At 44.9% G+C, this 11,566-nt stretch overlaps 1 protein-coding gene and 1 long non-coding RNA gene across 4 annotated transcripts in view; one reads left to right on the forward strand and one right to left on the reverse strand.

The window, feature by feature from the left end:
- The window catches only part of LOC144219459 (uncharacterized), a 6,172-nt gene extending 297 nt beyond the window's left edge, over window positions 1-5,875 (forward strand). The window contains exons 2-3 of one of the 2 annotated variants that reach the window (XR_013331421.1): window positions 4,218-4,589; window positions 5,365-5,875. This is a non-coding gene — a long non-coding RNA (uncharacterized LOC144219459). The remainder of the gene's footprint in view (window positions 1-4,217; window positions 4,590-5,364) is intronic. The other variant, XR_013331422.1, reaches the window with a different exon arrangement.
- Window positions 5,876-7,080: 1,205 nt separating this feature from the next.
- Window positions 7,081-11,566, reverse strand: part of MARCHF6 (membrane associated ring-CH-type finger 6) — a 51,816-nt gene continuing 47,330 nt past the window's right edge. The window contains exon 24 of one of the 2 annotated variants that reach the window (XM_077749448.1): window positions 7,081-10,031. In XM_077749448.1, coding sequence (XP_077605574.1) covers window positions 9,941-10,031 — 91 coding nt within the window. In that variant the 3' untranslated portion in view covers window positions 7,081-9,940. The remainder of the gene's footprint in view (window positions 10,032-11,566) is intronic. The other variant, XR_013331409.1, reaches the window with a different exon arrangement.

The following is an 11,566-nucleotide window of genomic DNA, read 5'->3' on the forward strand; positions in this document are numbered from 1 at the left end:
CGAGGGTGTGTGGCCCTGCCTTCCTCGACTGCCGCGCTCATGCTGCACGTTCCGTCTGGCGGCTTGTCCAAGCGGTCCCCAGCCTCCAAACCATCGCCCACGCCCATTCGTTCTGCAGATTTCAGTGAAGAGCCACTTACGAGTTTGGACAGTGGGCGATTTTCAGCTAAAATAAGATTCTGCTCAACTTGTTTTCCTAAGTAAGATAGAATGGTTGAGCCAATCTGGGTCTAAAGGGATATAAGCCATGTCTTCTGATACAGTAATTTCGGGTCCATGGATAGAGTAGCTTCTATTCTGGTGAAGCCTAACCAGGGCAGTGTACAGGGCGGCTACGTTTAAACCCACCACGAATGATTAAGGCCCCATAGCCCGCCTTCCCCTGCTCACCGCTAGCCCGGACAGTGGAAAACTAGAATAAGATATTTCCAGGAAGAGTCAGTGACGAGCCCTTCCTTCTGCTCTAGGGGCATCACACCCAACCATGATCCCTCTACCTGGGCACACACATCTCCAAATTAAGAGCATTGGCAAAAACTGAACACAGGCAATACTTAATGTTGATATAATACGGGAAAACAAGGAATCTCATATACTGATGACAGAGGAATGTTAATCAATACATTTGGGGGGCCATTTGGCACTATATTTTAATGACTGAAGTTACAGATTTATCCTACAGAAATACTAGCCTGAGTATATAAAGTACTATGGACAAAAGTGTTTATTGTAGCATATAATAAAATGGGGTAACTAATTCTTTCAGAAAACTGAAATCATAATCTTATCCACACAGCAGAATACAGTACAGCCAGGATTATAAAATGAGGTAGCTACTTAAGTGTTGACATGAAAAGATGGTCATGAAATATAAGGTGGAAAAAAAAGCACCCCAGAGTCTGTGGGGCACATTCCCTGTATTGTGATAAAAGGACTCTGTGAATGTGTGTTTACCCATAGCACATTCTGGAAGCCAACATTTAACTACTGATGGTGGTTACCTCTGGAGAGTGGCACACGGCTTTCAGGTTCTCATAGACACATTAGTTTTATTCTGCTTCATCCACTTATTTACTCAAGAGTATTTATTGAATACGGAATATGTCCCAAGAACGGTCCTCCCCCCCAAAAAAATCTCTGAAGCTTACATTCAAATGTAAAAGGGAAAACATGCTAATATAAACAATACAGGAAAGCCATATGGCATTAACGTTAATACATCTGAGAGACAAAGCATAGCAGTGGAGGAGTCCAGGAAAGCCCCAGGAGCTGCAATTTTAGATAAGCCTAAGAATGACACGTCAGTAAATAAAGGAAGACCTTGGGGAGAGCCTAGAGGAAGAACATTAAGGCACAGCAAGCAGCAAGTGCAAAGGCCCTGAGGTTTGACCTGTTCTGGAAGCAAGGAGGCTGCGTGGGGCATAGTGAGCACAGGGGGCCTGTGGACTTGGGACTTTGTGACGGTTAGCTGCCCGGGTAAAGGACTGATGTGATCTGACTTAGATCGGAACACGATCACTCTGGATCCAGTGTTGAAAGTCAGTGGAAGAAAGAAGAAAGAGCATGGGCAGAGGCCAGGAGCTCAGGAGAAACTGCAGGGACCCAGGCAGGAGGAAGATGATGGTGCTCTCTCTGCACCAGGATGGTAGCAGTGGGGGTGGGGCAACGTAGCCAGAATCCAATTCATTTGGAAGTTAAAAGGCTTGATGTCCAACTGTATGCGAAGCGTGGAGAAACAAGTGTCAACGGTATCACCAACATTTTTGTTTAGCAACCCGGATCCATCCAGTAGCTTACCAAGTGAAATGGGGAAGTTTGAGAAAATCGATTTGGGGTAGGGGAACCGTGAGTTGGGCTTTGGACCTGCCGAGTTTGAGATGTCCGGGAGGGTCCACGTAGCCAGCTGCACAGACGTGTCTGGAATTCCAGGAAGGAAGAGGGAACGAGTAAATAAATATACACGTGAGTGATCAGCGTATAGATGAGAGGGAGTGAGATCACCAGGTCAATGGGTGTAGGCAGAAGAGAGGTCCCAGACTGAGCCGACAGACAAGACGGGGTCAGTGAGGGACTTTATAAAGGAGAGTCCACAGGCCAGTAGGAGGAAGACGAGTGGAGTGCTACGTCCCGACAGCCAGTGGAAATGGTTTCACTGCAGAGAGGGACCGACTCTTTCCGGCGAGACCTGAGAACTCACCACCTACGTTAGGGGTGGCCCACTGGTGACCTTTTACAAGAGCAAGTCCAGTGGAAAAGTGGAGCAAACGGCTGATTGTAGTAGGGTTGGAAAAGGAGAGGAAAAATTAGAAACAGGAAGTACAGATAACTGCTGGAAGGCCTTTGCTGAAGAGGAAAGCGACTGGAGCAGGTGAAGGAGGTACTGGGGTAGAGATTTTTCTTGTGCAAGAAATGACAGGAACGTCTGATGGATGGGAATGACCCAACCACGAGGGAGAGGGCGACCTGCCGCAGCACCCTGAGCAGCCGAGAGTCCTCTGTTGACCCAGTGAGGCTGCGCGAGGCGGGCGGGGCCCAGGCACGGATCGCACGTGGGCCGGGGGGCACCTTTCACACTGCAGTCTGCATAGAGGGCAGGCACGCTGGAGGGGACGTGCGAGGCCCGCCTAGCCCAGGGGGGACAGGGCCACAGGGGCAAGCGAGAGGGTAAATGTGATGGTGTGAACTTGTGAAGCCGCGCTCTGATTGCTTCGGTCTTCTCACCGACACAGAAACATCAGCAGCCAAAAGTGAGACGGAAGCGGGCACTTTGTACATAGATATGCTATGAAATTATCCCTTAGAGAGCATATATGAATGATACTTATTTTTGAAATCAAGATGTAATTAACATGCAAATCGCACAAACTTAAAATGTACGATCCTTTGTTTTGACATATGTATACATGTCAAGCCAGAACCACATCAAGGTAACAAAAAATTCATCGCCCCCGTTTCCTTCTGCCCCTTTGAAATCTCTCCAAGTCCCTCCCCACCAACTCCCACTGATGTGCTTTCTATTGGTTTCTGTAGGTTACTCTTGCATTTTATAGAACTTCCGGTAAATGAAAGCTTGGATTTCTGGTCTGCTTTACTTCAGCACTGAGAGTTGTCCATGTTGCGTATATCAAGTTAACTGCCTTTTATTGGAAGAGATAATTGTATGGATAATCATTTATGTCTTTCCCTGTTGATGGCCACGTGGACTTTTTCCACCTTTGGGCTACTGCAAATAAAGCTTCCATGAACGTTCTCATCCAAGTCATCATATGGACTTGCTTTCTGCTCGGTCAATAACTAGGAGTGGTGAACTTACTGTAACTTTTAAGAACTGCCCAACTATTTTCTTTTTATTAAAAAAAATTAACGTTTATTTAATTTTGAGAGGGAGAGGCAGAGTGTGAGCAGGGGAGGGACAGAGAGAGAGAGAGAGAGAGAGAGAGAGAGGGAGACACAGAATCCGAAGCGGGCTGCAGGCTCTGAGCTGTCAGCACAGAGCCCACTCAGAGCCCGATGCGGGACTTGAACCCATGAACCGTGAGATCATGACCTCAGCTGGCCAGATGCTTAACCGACTGAGCCTCCCAGGCGCCAAGTATTTTCTGAGGTAGTTAGTTCACCCCTTTGCTTTCCCTGCAACAGTGTAAGCGTTCCTCACACCCTCACCAACACAAAGTACGGTATTTTTAGTCATTCTAATAGATATGTGCTGGTAACTCACGGGTTTTAATTTCTATCTTCCTAATGGCTTATTATGTTGACCAGCTTCTCATGTGCTTATTTGCCTATTTGTCCTCTTTGGTGAAGTGTCTGTTTAAATATTTTGCCCATTTTTACAATGGGCAAATGGATCGTCTCAAACTACTGAGTTTTGCCACTTCGCGATCTATACTGAACCGCGTGTTGTCAGAAACGTTCTGCCGATGCTTCCTGCCACTGCCTGCTGGCTTGTCCTGCTCTCAGAACAACAAACACCAAAGAGGGGACATTTTCAATTCTGATAATGTGCAGCTTTCCAAATTTTTCTTCTAAGGATTGTGCTTCGGTGCTGTATACATCCAAACCTTACCCACAGTTGAACACTTCCCCTTTTTTTTCCCCAGAAGTTCTATAGTTTGAGGTTTCATGTTTAGGAATATAATCCATTTTGAGTTAAGTTTTGCTTATGTTGAAATATGAATCAATTTTTAACTTTGCATCTGGATGTCCAACTATTCTAGCACTATTTGCTCAACTTTTGCACCTTTGTCTAAAATCAGCTGTCCCTACACACGTGGGTCTCAGAACTCTCCGTTCTGCTCCGTCAGCCCAGGGGACCTGTGTGCCTAGCAGGAGGGACGGATGCGACTGGGCAAAGAACAAAGAAAGGAGTTATTGACCGGGGCTGCAGACCTGAAGCTTCTCGTCCTAAAAAAGTCACTGAACAAACGTGGAGACGCAGAAAGACGCGGCACTGTGACATATGTCACAGAAGAGAGAAATTTCTCAAGGAAGATTAAGCACATACAGGGGTGCAGAAGGGACCTCGTCCACCCAGGTCACCAGTTGCCATCGTGGGCCCATCCCAGCACTGTGCAGGGCTGCTGCCGGAGGTAGGTGGCGGGGGGGAGTCAGGGGAGACTGTGGGCCTGGGGGACACGGAGCCCCTCCTCTGAATTCCTCGGGGCATTTGACTCGTAACTGTTAGAACCTCATGCTCATTTTTCTGGCCTTTTCCACTCTAACTGGGCTCCCTGAAGGCAGACACCATACCTCGATTCAGCTACAGTACTCAGTACAGTGCAGGGAAACAAAACAGACACCAAACCAAAACACTGTGGGAGGGAGGACAGGTGTGTTACCTCCTCGGACCCTTAATCCACTTGTGACATCAGCTTTGTTTGCAACAAGAGTGGCTGTAAACTGTGGGGTGCGAGGGGGAACGAACAGCCGCTTCCTGACTTTCACCATGCCATCTCCCTTGCTGTAGAACCTCAGCTTGACAGATTACAGATGCCTGTAGCTGAGATAGCATTTTGCCTACCACGGCCGCATTTAAAAGAAATAAAAATATACTTGAGGGGCGCCTGGGTGGCTCAGTCACTTAAGCATCGGACTCTTTGATTTCGGCTCAGGTCATGATCTTCTGGTTCATGAGACGGAGCCCTGCATCAGGCTCTGGTGCTGACAGTGCAGAGCTTGGTTGGGATTCTCTCTCTGACCCTCCTCTGCTCTCACACACACTCTCTCAAAATACATAAACATTAAGAAGTTTTTTAAATGCACTTGATTAAAAAGAAATCATCAAGTTTTGAACCTAGAAACAATCTCTTCACATGGGGACACTTAGGAGGAAAAAGCTTCATGCAATTCTTTCCTTTTTCTCAGAGATTTATAATCAACTACATAAAACGGCTGTACTCTGGTGGATCTTGCAGAAGTGGGAGGCAGCCTGCCTGCAAGAAGAAGGCCTGTACTGCTCCCCCGTGAAGATGGTCTCGCAGTACAGTCAGGGGGCGAGCGGGGAGGGATGTGTTCTCTGTGACTATACCATTTATACTTAAAACAGAATGGAGGAGCTATAATCACATATTAATTCCTTTTCTTACATAATTCTTACATTAAAAAATACCTAGGGAGCCTGGGTGGCTCAGTCAGTTGAGTGTCCAATCTTGGCTCAGGTCAGGATCTCACAGTTCGTGAGTTTGAGCCCCGCGTCGGGCTCTGTGCTAACAGCTCAGAGCCTGGAACCTGCTTCGGATTCTGTGTCTCCCTCTGTCTCTGCACGCAACCCCCCCACCCCCCACTTGCACTTAGTCTTTCTCTATCAAAAATAAACAGTAAAAAAATTTTTTTAATTACCTAGATTATCTACTTATGCTGATTAATAATGCACATTTCTTGGGGCGCCTGGGTGGCTTAGTTGGTTAAGCGTCCGACTTTCGCTTAGGTCATGATCTNCTACCTAGATTATCTACTTACGCTGATTAATAATGCGCATTTCTTGGGGCGCCTGGGTGGCTTAGTCGGTTAAGCGTCCGACTTTTGCTTAGGTCATGATCTCGCGGTTTGTGGGTTCGAGCCCCGCGTCGGGCTCTGTGCTGACTGCCAGCTCGGAGCCTGGAGCCTGTTTCAGTCTGTGACTCCCTCTCTCTCTGACCCTCCCCTGCTCGCGCTGTCTCTCTCTCTCTCCTAGAAATAAATAAAACATTTAAAAAATAAATAAATAATGCGCATTTCTGTAATTCTGAAACAGTTTTTCAACAAAGCAAAAACAAACCATAAAAACTAGGCTACAGCTAACATTCACTTTATTCAATTTTGTTCTCTTGACTTAAAAGGCAAAAAACAGCCACGTAAAAAAGGGAGCATTTGAGAATATATACACATAACATTGTTCTGGGTATCTAAGGTTTTTGCTTCAATAGAAAATTGATATCCTAAATAACTAAGTGCTCTATGTACCGTCTACAAGAGTCATTTCCAGGCCTATGGTCACTACACTTCCAGTTAAGGGACTGCGTATCACTCTCCCGACACAAAACGAGGCACTTGTACAAAATCGATGGGAATGAAATCAGATATATACTGTCTTACACCTTTATGTTGTATTAGCAACAAACCTACTACTGTTGGGAGATTACTTGAAAGAAACCCTTACTCATGATGGCTGCTATTAGAAATGACACCGGGCAGTACCAGGGTGAAGAGAAAATTTCTGTGTCTGAGGGACAAATAGATACGAGACAGCCCAACCAAGGGAGTTACAGTCTCCACACGCGAGGTTTTGCTAACACTTTAGTGGCACAACATTTTACTTTTGTCTTTTCTTGATGGCGACCGAGCAGGTAACATTCTAAAGGAGTATTTTAAACATAATCATTTTAAAATTTTACAAGTATAAAACTTATCACACACAGTTAGTAGAAAGCTTAAAATACTGAGTCCTGAAAGCTAACTTCGGGTGTTTACAAAAGCGCCAGTGTTCTTAGACCGGCACTACATTCTCATGGGGGGGCGGGCGGGGGAGAGAGGGATGTAAGCACAATACAGAGGAGAAATGTCCAGTGCTTCTGTTTTATAAAGTCATGAATTCAACCTAAATTCAAGAATTACACTTTAATAGCATTTGCCAATACAGAAATGACATTGCTAAGACTGAATCGTTTAAGAAAAAGTTATTCTCTGTTACTTGAATGAGGGAAAGAAAAAACACAAGACAAGAATCCACAGTAATAACAGCTATATTAAATATTGAAATAAAAATGACTTTTTGTTTACATCTGGAATTGAGATGTCCAATTTCCACTGTTTCTCCAGAGAACTAACAGGGAAAAAAAAAATCACCTAAAAACATGGAACTTTTTTAAGGCTAGCTATACATAAACCTCACATTGGCATTTTGTTTTCTTCTCAACTATTAGTACTTAATAGTTTAAAAATCAAACATAATTTGCTAATAATGAACAACTGCACACTTAATAATTATGACCATTTGGTAACTGGTCATGTGAAACTCACTCCCAAATGTTGATTTGTCTTCAATTTATAAACAAGTAAAAGTAAAACACAATGGTCTTCTTTCGTAATTAATTTCCTTGAAGACGGTTTTAGCCCATCGTAAAATGAAGCAAAACTACACTATTATGTAAAAAAAAAAATTGTACGTGAAGGGCAGCAATACTAGAACTTTCTGAACCAGAGGTTTCAAATGTTCATGAGACTATTGGCTAATAATAAAATCCTGGTGCCGCCCTTGTAAATGTTACGTCAGCAAATGCTTTCCTTACGAAAGTAATTATCTTACTGAAAACAGGACAAAGCACAACTGAAAACCAAAATGAAATCCTTAAATACAACAAGATAAAATGATCTGCCGGTGAAATGGAGGGCAACATTTTGGCCATTCATATATATGTATGTTTTTCTTTTCTTTCTTTTTTTTTTTTACAAATCATCTGATAAGATTCTTTTAAAATTCTGTAGAGTAACAATTTTTAATTTTTTGTGGTATCTGCCTAGATCTCTTTCTGGTAAAATGGATAAATGTGTTCCAGTGACTTTATATCAAGATCTATAAATTCTCTGAAAAATTAAAAAAGAAACCTAAATTAATATAATCAAGTTCTATGCCCAATTGATAATATTTTTCTCCCAAAGAGAACAATTTATATAGACATATACCACGATAGGTAACATCACATTTTAAAATGCTCCTAATTTTTTAAGGCAGGACTCTATTTCTGCATAAAGGCAGGGCTAGCAAAGACCTTATTTCAAATACGAGAGAAGGAGCTGCTGCAAAGTGCTGGAGTGTAACACTGAACCCATGGCAAGCTTTTTTTTTTGATACTGATGTTTTAAACTATATTTTAAAGTAAAGTGATCACCGCTTCAGGAAAAACTGTTGCAATATAAAACAACCAAAATATGTTTGCTTTTTTGGTAGCTTATGTTTGGCTGACTTTCATATTTACAAAATCTTCAGATTTCAGTCTACAGAGTTTAATACTATACGTAAACTCTTCAGGAGTTTCCTCTGCTGCCTGTTTTCTCTTGAGAACATTCAAAACACAAACACCAACCTTACAATATATCGTTATTATCATTATTGGTAAACACTGGGATTGTGTGCCCAACTGTTCTATTGCTCTCAATACTTCTTACTGGAAGCTTTGGTTCTACGGGAAAACCAGATTTGTAAGTGTTCAGTATTCCGAGATTTTACAGCACATCGCCAATGAAACACCTTCTTGACTCCCATGGTAAAAAGGCCAGCTCAAGCCAGCTTTCTTCAGGCCAAGTAAAATCAAGTTGGTTTCATTTGCAGTTTTATTCTGTAAAAAGCTCTGGAAACTTTGGGATTTGCTCATGGAAGCTAGGAGAAATGGACTCCCTGATCCCCACCCAACGGGGCGCACTGGGCAGCAGGAGCAGCCAGGGGCCCAGGCAGCCTCCCTAGCGCTGCCGTCTACAGCACAAAGGACGTCTGCAGTTGGCTAGCCCCTCAGGGTGCCCTAACTCCAGGAGGACGCGGTACTGTTGGTGACAGTATTCTAGAAGACTCGTGATCCTGCATGACTTTTGGCCACTGCTGCCAAAAAGGGGAAGAAAAAAAAAAAACAAGACAGCTGTGTATGGAAAAGGGGGGGTTGGAGGAAACTGATGAAAATGTTCTTGTGGACTTTTTCTTCCTCTAAGTACAGACATGCCCCCAACAAGCACAAAACCCAACCCCTAATGCTGATCACTAGGAATATTAAATTATCAAAATTAAAAATAATTTCTTCACCTAGCACAAGATACTATACAATATTATAAACACAGACACATGAAAAAAAATCAGGCAGTAGAAAATGTACAACAGCTTTGGTGTTATACAAAATAACTTCCAAAAACGACTGACAGTGAAGCACAAAGTCCATGTCCTCTTACCACAGACACTCCACTGCTGCTTTCTACGTGTTTCCTTGTAAGTTCTTGGTATGGTGTGAACAGCCAAGAAAGACAGAGCGCACAGTCTGCTTAGTAAGAACCGCAGGAACACCGGGGTATCGCGCTGCAAAGGGCGTCACTAGAAAGCTTTGCCTCTGCACTATGGCTCTGTGGCACGTTTCCTGTCAAGATCACAGCAGGTCCAAAATAAAGTGACAACTAGATTTAATAAATTAATATACATTTTGTTTAAAGATGTACAATGCACATTCTGTTTAATCCAAGGTTTCAGGGTACCCAGGAACGTCTATTTACACATGTACAGATCTCAGACAGCAATGACGGCGGAAGATGCAGGAAGGGCAGCAGACCTTGGACCGCGCCTCTCTGAATGCTGGGAACACAAGTCAAATACAGTTAACTTAAGAACAATGCTGAGAGATCACTGGGAAAAATCTCCAAAGAGAGAAGTCCACAAAAAAGGACACGTAAAGGCCAGGGGAAGGTCAAGGTAGTGGAGACCACCACTTTATTCTTGGGACGACTGTGGAGGTGGCGGAGATGTGCCTTGTTTGCCAGATTTCCGTTCATAATTCACGAGGCGTTGGCCCACAAGGTATCTAGGTTGCAAAAAACAGGGTGGTTACTCTCTTATACGATCTTGCATATTAAAATACTCTTCCTAAGAGCAGCCAGTGATACATTTGTTAAATGCAAATGAGATCATTCCCACTTAAAACCCTTCAATGGTCTGACAGGTAGGAGAGTCTAGAATGAGCACTGGCAACAGGCACACGAGCAGGCACCTCACGGCAAGGTGAGAGCAGCAAACGTCGGAAGGCCTCGGATGCCGGGCAGTGGTGCGCGTGCTCGGCCCGCAGGCTGCGGCACTCACACCTGCGGATGCTGGGAGGTACGGCACAGGAAAGTGACTCACGGCGTTTATCTGTTACAGGTATTCTATAAACAGCTCAGGGGAACAGAGCTGAAGAAACAGAAAGCTGGGGAGGGAGGAAAGTGGATCAGAATAGCTCTAGTTCTAGAGAAAAGGAGAAATCCAAGGGCAAAGGTTTCAATGAGGTCAAAGGAGAAGGCAGAGAACCTGCATATTCGAGGCACAGAAGGTAGGAGGCGATGGCCCAAGAACAGAGCATTACGCACCCCTAACTCACGCGCCGTGAGGACACAGAGCTTAGGGCAAAGGGTTCAGGGCTGCAGCACTGGCCACACAAGCGACCACGGCTGGCCTGACAAGACCCCACGTCCAGGGGCGACAGCAGCACTTGTGGTGAAGCAGTGTGCCTCCTTGACCGCAGGGCCGGGCTGCAGGCTGACCCGCGAAGGCCAGTGGGTGAGAGCTGATGACGGCAATGAGCTCCGGGAGGCCGGGGCACGTGGGGCCCGAATGGAGTCAGACCCCTGAGTGGCCGCTCGGTGCTCAGCCACCTGTGGGAGCCCAGAGGAGGCTGCCCCACTGACAGGCTGGCCCCGGAGCTGGGTCTCCAAGGCCCAGTTTACTGACTTGCCAACAAAATAAGGACAGCAGTCCCATGTCCCGTGAGCGCCAAAGTAAATACAAACTGCACAAAAGCCACGGCAACCAGGGCCTGGCTTGTGCTGGAGACAGGGTGGCGACTTTTTACTATTCTTGCTTCTTTGACTTTCACCACTTTTCTGCCCACACACATGAGCCTAATGAGAATTGTGGCAGTTTATGCCGAGCAGTCTAACATGTCACTTTTTAAAACATTTCACTAATCCCCCTGCCTCTTCATCCACGACCCACAGCTTTAATCCTCATTCTGGTCTTACCAAGTCTGTTCCTGACGGAACTACTCTCCCGCACGGTTCCCCCACCGACCAGTATATTTTTAACTGTGTGCATTTCATCAATGTTTTAGACAGTGACAAGTGGATAGACTCTAATGTAATGCACACGGCACTGCCTGGCATGCATGTAATCACAGAATACACCAAGGTAGGCCAAAAACGGGGTTAATGCTATGGCAATGAAAAAGCAGTAAAAAGCACAGAGGAATAAAAAGCATAGGGAAAAGTGATGTTAAGTAACTGGCCCGGGACAAAAAAGTAACTCGGTGACAGAAAAAGGAGACTCTGAACCCAAACACCACTTTCCCCAAAGCCCCACTGTCCC

The sequence above is a fragment of the Crocuta crocuta genome, unplaced genomic scaffold, assembly GCF_008692635.1.
Source record: "Crocuta crocuta isolate KB4526 unplaced genomic scaffold, BGI_CrCroc_1.0 scaffold89, whole genome shotgun sequence".
Lineage (NCBI taxonomy): Eukaryota > Metazoa > Chordata > Mammalia > Carnivora > Hyaenidae > Crocuta > Crocuta crocuta.